Here is a 12938-nt window from a genome sequence, read left to right as displayed (position 1 = left end):
AGAGTGGATCGACATCTCTGCACAAGAGCATCTCCGAAAGTATGCAAAGAACGACCTGTCTCTGGACCTCGACGATGTGCAGCACGGTATCATCGCCTTACGATCATTGGAGTATATTCATCAAGCCATCGAAAACCAAGACACCTCAGAGCATGATGAAGAGCAAGAGGAGCCAGTAGAACAGCTCGACGTGGAAGAGGAAGAAGTGCCAGATCCAGCCGATGCTGACAGCAGATCAGTACAGGACGACGCGAGCGAACAAAGTGAAGAGGAAGAGACCACCGAAGACAATGATGCATCTTCTGATGTAGAAGAGGATGAAGACGAAGGTATACTAGATGTGGATCTACGATATCCTGTTCGGTATTGGGTGGAGCATGCGAAGAGAGCCCCACCGGACGTCCTTGAGGAGATCGACTTTGATCACTCATTCTGGCGACAAGGCTCTGATGCTCGCCAAAGATGGTGGAAGACCATAGAGGATGTTCATAACATGACAGACCAGAAAGACGTGTCACCACTTCACGTCGCTGTGATCCTCGAATTTCCTGCGCTGGTCGACCATATTTTAGATCACCAGGGAACGTCTGAAGTTCATGCACAAGACTCGTTAGGATTCCAGCCCCTATACTACGCATGCGAGAGTGGCTGCGACGAGATTGTTAATGCGTTACTTGGAGCAGGTGCCGAAGTTGATTTCTCGAGCAGCAATGCCAACCCGACTGCGCTCCACGCTGCATCGTCTAATGGTCACTACGATATCGTCAGCACATTACTTGACCGCGATGCCGACATCAATGCAACAACTCCGGATCAAGGAACGGCGCTCTATGCGGCAGCTGGCAATCTTGAAAATCGTATCGTGAAGCTTTTGTTGGACCGTAACGCAGACGTCAACGTCATTGGTGGACCTGGTCGACGAGCGCTAAACATTGCCGCGTTTTCAGGCAATACCGAAGCTGTTCATCTCCTCATCGAAAAGGGCGCTGATGTCGATCCTAATGAGGATTATCTTTATGGATCTGCACTTGGTGCAGCCGCTCGTCGTGGGCATGCCGATGTAGTCCGGCACCTGTTGTCGCATTCGTGGAGCCCTAACCGCCCAATGAAGACGTATGGAAGCTTTTTGAGTGCTGCTGCTACATACAATCATCTGGAAGTTTTCCAGGTCCTGCTTGAAAAAGAAGAACGGGTTCTTGTGCTCGAGCAGGCACTGCAAGCCGCTGCGCAACGAGGCTACGCCCCCATTGTCAAGGCCATCCTGGACAAGGAATCCGAACTGTCGACATTTACTATTCGGTACCAGAGAGCTTTCTCTTTGGCAGCGTTCTATGGTCGGACGGAAGTGCTCAAGCTACTCTATCCAAAGGGTATCGATCAAGCGCAACTGGATGAAGCGCTATACCAGGCCACCGACAACGAGCATGTCGATACTGTGGAGCTGCTTCTAGACTTCGGCGCCGACCCGGACACGGAAGGTCCAACCTACGGGTTTGCATTGGCCGCTAGTGCATACGATGGTACAACCGACATCATGAAAGCTCTCCTCGCCAAGGGTGCAAACGTGAACAAACGCGGCGGAGATTATGGCACATGCCTCCAGGCCGCTGCATGGTACGGCGATGCTGAGAACGTTCAGCTACTACTTGATAACGGGGCTCAGCTAAATACTGAGCCCATCGGCTACTACGGCAACGAATTGCAAGCCGCTGTTCATACTGGCAACGAAGAGACGATTCGTCTTCTGATCAAAGAAGGAGCTGATGTAAATGGTTTTGGTGGACACTTCTCGTATGCCATCATTGCCGCTGTCGAGCAAGGCGATAGCAATGCGACTAGAATTTTGCTCGAACATGGCGCTCACGTCAACGTACGAGGAGGAGAAGATAACTGGCCAGTAATCTCACTGGCGGCGTCTACTCTGCTTACTGAAGATTTGGAGCTGGTCTTGAAGAACGTTGCAGATATCAACGCAGCCTGCGCCAGAGGCACGACAGCCTTGATTAATTGCGCAGATTCATGTGATGCGGATGGTTTGAGATTCCTCATCGACCACGAGGCCGACGTACACATCTCAAGTGAGAAGTACGGCACGGCCCTTCATGCTGCAGCGTATGTCCAACTACTCCTGCTACATAAGAGATACTAATCTGTTCCCAGTGCTGAAGGTGATGAGGACTGTTGTGAGGTTCTACTTGATGCTGGAGCGAACGTCAATGCTGTTGGAGGTCCATATGGAACACCACTGCAAGCCGCTGCAGGGGCAGAGGATATGGAGAGCGTCCGCGTTTTGTTAAAAGCTGGTGCCGATATCACCATTACCGAGCCCATATCTGGCGAGTATGGTACAGCACTACAGGCTGCCTGTGCTGCTGGATCTTTCGAAATTGTGAAGGAGTTGTTGCAGCATGGTGCAGCTGTCAATATTCGGCCAGCCAACGGAAAGTTCGGCAACGCATTGTCCGCAGCCGCAGCCGGTGGATTTGAAAAGATCGTCAAGCTGCTCATCAAGCACCACGCTGATGTGAACGCCAGCGGTGGCTTACACGGATTCCCCATCCTAGCCGCTGCTCAGTCTAGCGATATAACAGTCGTTCAGCGCTTACTCGACAATGGTGCTAATGCGTCAGCGCTAGGAGGTCTGCTTGGGTCAACTGTAGCTGCTGCAGTTCGTGGGGATGACTTGGCTGTCATGCGGTTGCTCATAGAACATGGAGCCGATGTGCATGCTAAAGGAGGCAAGTATGGAGATGCTCTCCAAACTGCAGCAATGAAGGCCGATATGACCATCATCGACGAACTGCTTGATCGGGCTCCCGAACTTGTCAACCACCACGCGGGCAAATACCATACTGCTCTCATAGCTGCCTCCTACTTTAATCGCACGGATGTGGTTACCAAGCTACTAGATGCTGGGGCAGACTTCCGGGTCCAAGGGGGGATGTATCGAAGTGCCATCGCCGCGGCATCCATCAGAGGGAACAAAGCCATTCTTGAGAAATTCCTTGCGATGAAACCTCCAGACCACTTACTGGATGAGGCTCTCGTCGAAGCCTGTGCCTATCGTCAATCGGCTTGCGTTGACGCTCTGTTGAAGGAAGGTGCTAACGTATACACCCGGCATCCGACTAGAGGATTGGCGACTGAAGCACTCGATGCTCCAGAAGAGGAGGGATTTAACTCAGATTTGGATGATGACGATGGAGAGGATGAAGATTCCGACGAGGAGGAAGAAGACGACGACGAGGATGACGAATGGGAGGCCGATGGTGTCTCCGTATCGGGAAAGACCGACGAAGGCAGCGTCACCGACCTGGAACTGGAAGAAGAGTTGTCTGAAGAGGTGAAGATACGAAAACTGTTGAAAGACGCACAGGACCGCTGCAAACGTCACCCGACGGTGAAGCGCTTCAGAACCGTGAAGCGCCGAGAGGTTCCAGTGAGTCTCAGCGTTGGGATTAACCGCCGTCCTCCTGTACCGCCATTGCCCTCGATGGCGGAGCAAAGTTCTTCTAGCGTGCACGACTATGCGATGCAGTCCGAGTCGGCCTACGGCCAGCACCCTCAAGAGCCTTGGAGTCTGCCTTTCCACCTCAGGCCAGGTAATGTAGAGGCTCCAACTCATAATACCAACGCAAGCTCTCCACCTCCAGTTCCATCTTATGCTGGCTATCCTGCCCCGTTATTTGCTCAAGGCAAAACGCAGTCGCCATCATCAACGCCTGAGCGGATGCGATCACCCATAGAGCACCGACAACGGCAATACTCGGCCTCGTCTCTAGTATCAGAAAGACACAACTCAGCCGGATCGATACCTGGCGTGCCTCAACCTAATAGGAAGGCAAGCGCGGATAACGGACTCAAAAGACAGAGTAAGGCTGTCAACCGCAAGTCAGTCGCCAACATGGAAGCGCTCAGCCGGTACCATCAACAGCGGCAATCGGCTTACATGCCACCTCTGGATCAATCAATTTCACAGCACGACTATGCTACGCCTAGCCAACAGGTTGCGTCCCCACCACTTCAATACGGAACCCCTCCAATGGCTCCTCAAGACAGCTACACTGGAGCTCCGAACCAATCCTACCCACCGCCAATGCCACAGCGACAGTCGCAGCACTTCGTTCAGCCACAGCAATGGATGTATCAAGGGCCACCGCAGCCACCGCAACAACATTATTCACCCCACACCTCGCCCCCACCACCTCCACATCCGGTGCAGCAATCCTATGTACCCTATCCCCATCAAAGTCCAGCCTCATCTACGACCTCGTTCCAGAGCAGCCAGTACACGAACACTGGTAGCCAGCCGGCACCCTGGGATACGCCCAACTCGAGCACAAGCACATTTGGCAATGCGCACGGTCAGGGTGAGGCGCAAGGGAGGAGGTGGGCCAGTGGCGGGTACGATGGGTCAGGGTATGGATGAGGAGTGATTAAAGCTTGGGGGATGTTTAGGCGATTTAAGGCATCGTATCATGTCTGTCGGTACTGGTGCCATGACATCTAGCAGAGGAACGTTAGAGAAGTTCTGGACGATCTCATCGAGATGATGATGACGAAAGGGAAAGAAGGAAGAGAGGACCAAACAAACGATTATAGGTCTACCCACGCCTGCTTTGTATTAGGGCGAGGCTACTTCGAAGCCATCTCACTACGAGACACGATAACGGATGAACAGACATGTTGCTACGGCACGATGTCCGTAACGTGGAGCTGGGCACATAGTCATTGATAGTTTTTTGCTTGTTATAGGAATATGTCAACTAGTGATCACCTATGCCACCTTGCCGTCTCTAATCAGCCCACTCAACGTCTCATTCGCGACTGTATATGCCCCAAACTCATCCTCGTACTTGGCCACCAATAGATCGCTGACCATGCGCGCAAACACGACCTCACCCCATGGGTTCAGGTGTGTCCGATCCGTCCCAGTTGTGCCATTCTCACCCCAGTTGTAGGTATCTGCTCCTTTCTGACCAATCGCATTCACGTAGGCGGTCGACGCCTTGTTGAGATCGATGACGTGCAAGTCGTTGGACTGAGCTACATCTAGTGTGGTTGCGGTTTCGTTGGACAGGTTCTCGATGACGCGTTTTGTCGTGGTGTTGAATGTGCGGCGCGTTAGGGGAGTTACGAGTATGGGCGTGGCGCCTGCTTTTTCGACTTCGGAAGCAAAGGTCGCGAGATTGTTGCGGTAGTCTGTTAGGGAGACTCCAGAGGTGGGTTTCTGGTCATTGTGGCCGAACTGTAGTGGTGTTAACTTTTTGTTTTCTACCTTCTCTACTTGCACTGCCGTACCTGGATCGTCACGTAGACGTTGTAGTCCTCCTTGTATGTGCCGATGTCTTTGGTGACGCTGGCCCAATCGCCGCCGGCACGGAAGGATCGCGTTGTCGCGCCGCTGTGCCCGTAGTTGTGTCCTGATGAACCAGCCGCAACAGTTTTGGATAGAAACTCGTCGCCCCATCCACCATTGGTTGCTGTTGTTGAGTCGCCAGCCAGCAGCCAATATACAGGCTTCTCGGCTTGCCTGGAGATGACCGCCGGTGCTGCAAGAGCGAGAGGAAGGAGAGAGAAAGGTGTTACGCGCATGATGAATGTTTGCGATTGCCTCTGGGTGACGGTGAAATGAGCCCTAGAATGTGAGCTTGAAGTGGTACATATGTACGTTGTTAGCAGGGCGACAGCTATCCACGCTCAGCCATGAAGCCGGCGGAATGGAAGACATAGATCTTCCAAATTTGCGTTACGATATTGCATCTTCGCTTTGCCTGAAGCAGCTCTACAAGCGCTCGTGATGCGCGGAAGGAATTCCAGAAGTTGGGTGGTGGTTGTAGATCCCCGTGAAGCTGGAGTAAACGGGGAGGGAGTTGCGGGGTGCGTCGCTAATCGTCAGGCACCTCGCGGTAATGTGGCCCGAGGACGTTAGTAGCGTCATGGGCAGAACATCCTCAAACTCAATATACCAATGTCGCATGATGTAGCTAGCAATGCGAAATTCTTGGACATCAATGTATGCCGATTTGGCCGTTGACTGTCAGCTAGGTATAGGATCTCAGCATATCTTACGTTGTTGATTCAAAGCATCCACGCGTTCAAAAGCTGTGTGGAACAACGAATCAAGATGGAGACGAAACTAGGAAAACAGTCGTTAATCTAGATACGCCAACTACAGGAACTCCAGCTGTGCGAGGAAACGCACACAGGTTTGTTCCAAGTCCCACCGGCACGGATGCAAATGTTATACGACTTCCGACCAGGTCCGACCTGCTAGGCGGCAGCGCAATTCAAAGATTTGCGGGTGCTGTCAGGAACACCACTCTCTAGAGTGTCTTTTGACTCCAATACGATGCTTTTCGGAAACCAGATGGGCGCCGCTGTACAAGCTTTGCCTGGGCTTTTCTCGTCTCTCCTTCCGCCTGCACATCTTCTAGCTTACTCCACACTGCTTGGAACCGAGCTGTATCAGAGTTTCGTAATGACCAAGGTCGCCTACCAAGCTCTCCCCAGATCAGCTTTTACGACTTTGCAGAAGCGTGTTTTCCCAATATACTTCCAAAGCCAGTCAATCCTTCTGCTCATCGTTGCGGCAACATTTCCACCTCATGGGCCGATCTCGATATTCCAAAAGAGAGGAGATTGGATAGCTCTCGCCATTGCTGGGGTCACTGCAGGGTTCAATTTGATCGTATTTGGCCCCAGGACACAAGCTTTGATGATTGAGAGGGTCCACCAATGTAGGCATTACAGCGCGCTCAAATCAACATTTGATGGCTGATGCATGAACTAGCAACTCGTGACAACAAAGTACAGCTCAAGGGAACCATGAGCGACGATATGAAGATTCTTAATCGAGCTTTCTCTAGGGCTCATGCAATGAGCATACATTTGAATCTCATCACGATTGGAGCGACGATATGGTGCGGGCTGCGTTTGGCGTCAAATCTACAGTTCGAAACTGGTTGAGTTTGGATGACAGTGGAACTCCTCAGCAGTTTTAAGGTTCAGGATGGTCAGGTAGTGAGCCCTGGGGATGTTTAAATAACTTGGAAATGGTGCAGAAGTTGGAAAGGTTGTGAATCGAGAAGGGTTAGTGTTATACCAAGCAGTTGTTCAATACGAATAGTTTCGCATGATGCAGTGCGACGATTGTGTTAGTTTCATGGTCATTGATCTGGCCAACGGTATCCCACCCAGGAAATCTAGCGCTGATGAGTCATCCAAGGCGCCCAGCACTACCAGCGGCCGGATGTTAGTATACATCCCGTCCCGTGTTCGGTACGACACTCGCACTCCTTTCGCACCTGCATCGATTCTGCGCCATCGCATCGGATGGAAGACACTGAACAACCCTCCGCTGCAAGAGCGGGTACATCGCGAACTACTCAGGCGTGCCAGCGATGTCGTAATCTAAAGACGCGATGTTTGCCAAGCGCCCAAACTGGACTATGTCAAAGGTGTGCTCCATCCAATCAGCGTTGTGGTAGCCCAATGGTGCTCCCAGCCGTCGCTCCACATGATACCAATCTGGCTATTCTGAAAGTGCTAACCACCCACAAGATGCTTTTCTGCCGGCAAAGAGTGTACTTGGGCCGAAGCGCCACGAAGGACAAGGAAGCTGCGGGCACCCTCGTAAGTCGTTGTCTATTCCTAATTGGTCTTGACTTATAATGTTGGTAGCCGAATCGCGCAGGTCGAACAGAAGATCGATGGGCTCGTTGCTAAACTCGTCCATGCGGCTGCTGAGACTGAACTCACGACCGATTCTGCGAGTGCATCACAGCCGACTCCCAGAGAAACCAGAGCAGAGACGTGGCAGAAACGGGGAGTAATCAACGTTACACCGGGAAGCTGGATACCGACACCATCTTTCGAGACCAGCACCTCGCAACATGAGAACAGCACCGAGGTCGCGTCAGAAAGTGCTGAAGTCGATCGACAGTACCTCGAGAGTCTTCGCAGCATACACAGATTCAGTGATCGTGAAGATGCTCCTCCGGCTCCTGAGGGCTTTTTTAGGCCGTCAAAACGCCCCGAAGCACCCATTGAACACGAAATTGTTCAACAAATGCTCTGTTCAGGTGAAGCTGACGTACTGTTGAACGAGTATCGTAACATGTCGGCAACGTTCCCTTTTGTAATGCTACCTCCGCAGATCACTGCTAAACAGTTGCACGAGCACAGACCTATGCTCTTACTGGCTGTCATTCTGGTATCATCATGGAAAGAACACACACGCCAGATGCAGCTTGATGGTGTCTTTCGCACAGAACTTGCTCATCGAACGATTATCCAACCCCGCAGGACACTGGGCCTAGTTCAAAGTGTATTGGTCTACTTGTCATGGTATGCCAGTGCTCACATTCCGCCATAAGATGCTAATCGGTCTAGGTATCACTTCGTTTTTAGCCACAAAACACAGCAGATATTCTTCTTACACAACCTCGTCACAGGACTGGCGCTCGATATTGGTCTGCATCAAGACTTCCAACCCATTGGCTTTCCAATGCCGCAGCGGCCTAAAGCTCCACCGCCACCACCTGGAGAGTTGCGCGAGAGACATCGTGCTTTTCTGGGTTGCTATTACCTTTCTTCTATGTAGGTAGCCGCAGTGATACCTTCTTTGATCCTGTGTTGACTTGAAGCAGGGTCGCTACAGGCTTACAGAAGCCAAACCTGTTAAAACATAACTCTATCATGTCAGAATGGGCGCAAAGCTTGAAACAGAACCGAGAGTACGAGACCGACGAGACTATCAATCTACTCATATCTTTACGGCAGATCGATGACCAAGTACAAGATGCGCTCTTCACGGCCGATGGTTCGCAGCTCCCAATTTCCGATGGGCGAGCATTGATGCATGTTCGATTTATAGATGCACAACTCGATACATGGAAAAGGGAGTGCGATGGTGTTGCATCACAAAGATTACTCGAACTTTCGTTCTCGTACGCTAAGATGCAACTACATAGCGTAGCTCTTCGCTCGTCGCCCTCGGAGCTACCGGCGTCGGTACGTTCATCGCAAATCAACAGCTTGCTCTCGTCACTTGAGGCCGGTAAACGATTCTTGGATACACTCCTTTCGTTTCCAGCTCAGGAGTATCACCTGATATCGTTCTCGGAATGGATGCGTTTGCCCGCGGTCATTATGACGGTCGCCAGACTATGCATTCCCTCTGAACAACATGCCACCATCGGATGGGACACTCAAGCCGCCCAAGACAGGGTGCGCCTAGATCTCTGCCTTGAGTCAATCTGCTATCGCATGTCAACCTTAACGGCCTTTGATAAGACAAAGCGGCCTGAGACTGACTTCTGGCACGCTATGCAAATGATCAATGATCTGACGAAGAATTGGTACATTCGCAAGATCCGACCGGAGCGACCTAGCCAGACACCATCAATGCCTACACCCGGCGACTCGATCGAGCACAGTGTAAGCGAAGGCTCATGCCCTATCACTGGCGCACCAAGAGTGTATTCAACCCACCATGCGAGCGACCGATACAACCACTTAGCTGACACAAACTATATGGATGAGTTCAACATGGAAATGCCTCCCGAGACTGAGGCCAGCGGCGACCCTTTTGCGCTTATGAGAAGTGCAAATTTCGACATGGTGCAGTTCTTTGATATGGCAGGGAGCATTTGGGGGGAGGACAGCTACAACAGCTATGCTGGCATGTCGTTTGGAGGTGGTGCTCAGACCTGATCCCCGGGCTTGAATCATCGACAGTGTGACACAAGCAGTCATGCGCGAATAGTTACAGCATCTTGAAGCTATGCAAGACGTTCGCTCGTGCGGATGCAACACTGGCATCGCAGATCGTTTGCCGACGAGCTCGTGGGCACGTCTCGAGGCCCTGTTCCAAGCAGGTGTAGCGCGATTGCTGATCCTACGTTCTTTGTACAAGAGAGATGTATCTTTTGTCCGCTGTATCGTAGTCATCAAGGCTGGAAGTGTATTCATGCTCATATTACTGTCCAAAACAAATCGACTTCAACCACGCTCAACCTCTCTAGGTACGTTTCAGTGCCGAATACATCTAGAAAAAGATAAAACGAACAAAGGACAATTTTCTTCGCCAGACACAGAAACAAAGCATCGCGTACTTCCGCTTACCGCTAATTCATACCTTCCTTTCTGACACTAATCCGCCAACCCGGCGCCGTCCAATACCAGTCCCAAGTTACCACCTACACTGCACCCCGCAATCCAGGTGTCAGTTTCAGATGCCACGAGCACGCCACGCGTGGTTTGGAAACTTGTGCTAGTCCTTTACGGGCCGCGAGATGGTGGTGTCGCTTGGAAAAATGTGATTGGCTGTAAACGTAAAATTGTTGACGCTTGCACTGCTGGGCGAGTCGGCGATCGCTAACCGGTTTGCACGTGCAGGGGCCAGCCCAGAAATTCGTCGCATGTGTGACATCAGCTGGACCCTGCATTCACGCCTTGAAATTTAGGACGTTGACGCGTTTGGGGTGTATTCGCTATAACAGGTCGAAGATATATCTTGTGTGACGTACTCGCGGTTGTTGCAATTTGCAAGAGTGTTAATACTCGTAAGATCCTTTGCCTTTTTCTTGCAAATCACTATACTTGCATCCATCTACACAAGATTTCCATCTTCCACACCCACTCGATTCGCATATTACCATGAAAGCATTCAAGAGCTTCGTCAACAAGCGTCGGCAGAGTTTCCAAAACCGCGGCAAAAAAGAGAATGATCCGGCACCGGCACCGGCACCTGCCAATGCCAACGCCAACACCGAGAATGAGAAGCGCGCAGCCGCTCCGGAAGCCAACGCTGAACAGCAACAAGTAATGGCTGAAGCCGCACCTGGCACTCTTCAGTTGGCACTGCAGAACAAGTCCAATTCCAGCACCGTATACGCGTACATTACCGGCCTTGCTCTGGAACGGAACAACACCCCCCTCTTTGTGAAAGCAGACGGCCAGTCCATCTACTATCCAACAGCGCCCAAGGATATCCAGCAACCACTCCAGGCCGACGTCGCCATTCCACTTGGGGCTCCCGGCAACACTGTCAACGTCAGGATCCCAAAGATTGCCGGTGGTCGTATCTGGTTCAGCATTGGCGCAAAGCTTACTTTCCTTCTCAACCCAGGTCCTGCAGTCGTAGAGCCCAGTGTGACCAACCCCAGCGACCCTAACTTCAACATCAACTGGTCTTTCTGTGAGTTCACTTACAACGACGCACAACTGTTCGCGAATATCAGCTATGTCGACTTTGTCAGCATTCCTGTTGGGCTCAGCTTGACCAACACCCAAGGCAAGACTCAAACAGTGCCAGGTATGGGTGCCGATGGCATGCGGAGAGTCATTGAAGAGTTGCGTGCGCAAGCCAAGCGCGACGGTCGACCTTGGGATAAACTGATCTATGAGCACAACGGACAGCCATTGCGAGTGCTGAGCCCGAACAACCTTCTCGTCGGAAACGCGGATGCATGGGGTAACTACTGGGACGGTTACATCCAGGCGGTATGGAACAAGTACCGCAATGAGGACATGATTATCAACACCCAAGCCGCAGCTGGCAACCTCAAGGGCCGTGTCCAAGGCAACGAGCTTCAACTTGGCCAAGCAGGAAACTTTGCTGCTCCTTCAGCTAGGGATATCTTTACCTGTAGCACTGGGCCATTCGCGACTGGATCGAATCAAGCGCGCAATGCAGTCATCCCGCGTCTCGCCGCTGCTTTCAACCGTAGCATCTTGCTGAACACACCCGGTGACCAGTTCCCGAATGGCAGCAACCCAGGCCAGTACTACAAGGACCCGACGACCAACCACTACTCGCGCATCGTTCATCAGGTCCAGAAGGATGGTCGTGGCTATGCTTTCCCATACGATGACGTTGTTCCGGATGGTGGTCAGGACGTTGCTGGCACAATCTTCGACGGCAGCCCGAAGCTGTTCACTATCGCTGTCGGCGGCCAGTAAGCGCACACTATCGACGCGAAGTGTGATGAATTGGTGATGTATTCACGATTTGATGAGTACATATTCTCTCTATGCTTCTGTATATGCTTGTTCATAGACTTTGGATGACGTGGAAATTTGAGAGATGACGGGAGGGTATATAGTTGGCTTCTGGTATATATTTGATGATTAATGGATTTTGTATACTTGCTCTGATATTTCTTTTCATGAGTCGTTGCTTTTGATGATCACTAGGTAGTGTGCACGTCCCGAGGTCTGCCGTGCCTGTCACATGCCAACAAGTGGCTAGCGCTTACGTCACTGGTCTGGTCATTTTAGGGGCAAGTTAGCCTTGCCAGCTGGCTAGAACTTCACCTACGCACATAGCGTAGATGCGCGACAGGCCAGACGGAAGTAATCGTTTCATATCGGATTTCTCGAACACCAGTTATCGTGGACTGATAGACGCCAAGTTCGAGCGGGAAATGACGTCACCGAGATCGCCAGACAGCCTACGCGTCGTGTCGACAAAGCACTTCTTTCTAGCCGCAGACTTCGACTTTCGTACCTCTAGGCCTTGGCTGCTTGGGTTTTTACACTTAAACGTTTTTAGCCCCAATTCGTCCCGTTCCTTACTCTACAACCTGGACCAATATTTCTTCCCTTCACCGAATATTGGGTTTTATGACTGAAGACCTTCAACTTGCAATAGCACATCAATGAGAACCGCCCCAAGCCACTCTATCATCAAAGTACTATGAACAGAATTAAAGCTGATGTTCTGAGTTCCCGGTTTGATCACTGTATGATGGGAGAGTCCTCCTTGTGAAGAAACCAGGTTGAGCATCAAAGGCCGTGCAGGCGCGTTTGACAAGTATCCATCCAAGAAGGCTACCATTTGCACCTTATTTCTTGTCTCCTTCATCGATTTCCTACAACAAGTATTGTCCTTGCTCGGATGTACCTTTCTTGGCCGGCTTGCTGCGTTCACC

General features: G+C 51.5%; 5 protein-coding genes across 5 annotated transcripts; 4 read left to right on the top strand and 1 right to left on the bottom strand.

Annotated features, from left to right (window-relative positions):
• Window positions 1–2135: 2135 nt before the first annotated feature.
• Window positions 2136–4603, top strand: CC77DRAFT_382457 (ankyrin). Its single transcript, XM_018531450.1, has one exon. It carries the CDS (start codon window positions 2273–2275, stop codon window positions 4427–4429), a length of 2157 nt encoding a protein of 718 aa, XP_018381984.1. The 5' UTR covers window positions 2136–2272; the 3' UTR covers window positions 4430–4603.
• A 116-nt stretch (window positions 4604–4719) lies between these two features.
• CC77DRAFT_997045 (esterase) lies at window positions 4720–5874 on the bottom strand. Its single transcript, XM_018536500.1, has 2 exons — window positions 5302–5874; window positions 4720–5248 (listed from the first exon to the last, which is right to left on the bottom strand). The coding sequence occupies exons 1-2, from the start codon at window positions 5593–5595 to the stop codon at window positions 4778–4780; spliced, it is 765 nt and encodes a 254-aa protein (XP_018381983.1). The 5' UTR covers window positions 5596–5874; the 3' UTR covers window positions 4720–4777.
• Window positions 5875–6370: 496 nt separating this feature from the next.
• CC77DRAFT_1034117 (hypothetical protein) lies at window positions 6371–6969 on the top strand (the record flags this gene model as incomplete). Its single annotated transcript, XM_018526843.1, has 2 exons — window positions 6371–6740; window positions 6812–6969. 2 exons carry the CDS (start codon window positions 6371–6373, stop codon window positions 6967–6969), a joined length of 528 nt encoding a protein of 175 aa, XP_018381982.1.
• Window positions 6970–7138: 169 nt separating this feature from the next.
• Window positions 7139–9717, top strand: CC77DRAFT_1065014 (hypothetical protein; the record flags this gene model as incomplete). Its single annotated transcript, XM_018528776.1, has 5 exons — window positions 7139–7254; window positions 7564–7635; window positions 7684–8349; window positions 8395–8601; window positions 8652–9717. 5 exons carry the CDS (start codon window positions 7139–7141, stop codon window positions 9715–9717), a joined length of 2127 nt encoding a protein of 708 aa, XP_018381981.1.
• Window positions 9718–10485: 768 nt separating this feature from the next.
• On the top strand, window positions 10486–12145 carry CC77DRAFT_1023909 (hypothetical protein). The gene has a single exon (XM_018525762.1). The coding sequence runs from the start codon at window positions 10663–10665 to the stop codon at window positions 11965–11967; it is 1305 nt and encodes a 434-aa protein (XP_018381980.1). The 5' UTR covers window positions 10486–10662; the 3' UTR covers window positions 11968–12145.
• Window positions 12146–12938: the final 793 nt, after the last annotated feature.

Source organism: Alternaria alternata (assembly GCF_001642055.1).
Source record: "Alternaria alternata strain SRC1lrK2f unplaced genomic scaffold CC77scaffold_21, whole genome shotgun sequence".
Classification (NCBI taxonomy): domain Eukaryota; kingdom Fungi; phylum Ascomycota; class Dothideomycetes; order Pleosporales; family Pleosporaceae; genus Alternaria; species Alternaria alternata.
The sequence above is the reverse complement of the archived record's forward strand: the minus strand, read 5'-3'. Positions and strand labels throughout refer to the sequence as shown.

Bases quoted from the DNA above. Each gene is read 5' to 3' on its own strand.
- CC77DRAFT_382457 (XM_018531450.1), top strand. From the start codon at position 2,273: ATGGAGAGCGTCCGCGTTTTGTTAAAAGCTGGTGCCGATATCACCATT.
- CC77DRAFT_997045 (XM_018536500.1), bottom strand. From the start codon at position 5,595: ATGCGCGTAACACCTTTCTCTCTCCTTCCTCTCGCTCTTGCAGCACCG. The intron at 5,249-5,301 runs GTACGGCAGTGC...ACACCACTACAG, and splicing joins ACGTCTACGTGACGATCCAG to TTCGGCCACAATGACCAGAA.
- CC77DRAFT_1023909 (XM_018525762.1), top strand. From the start codon at position 10,663: ATGAAAGCATTCAAGAGCTTCGTCAACAAGCGTCGGCAGAGTTTCCAA.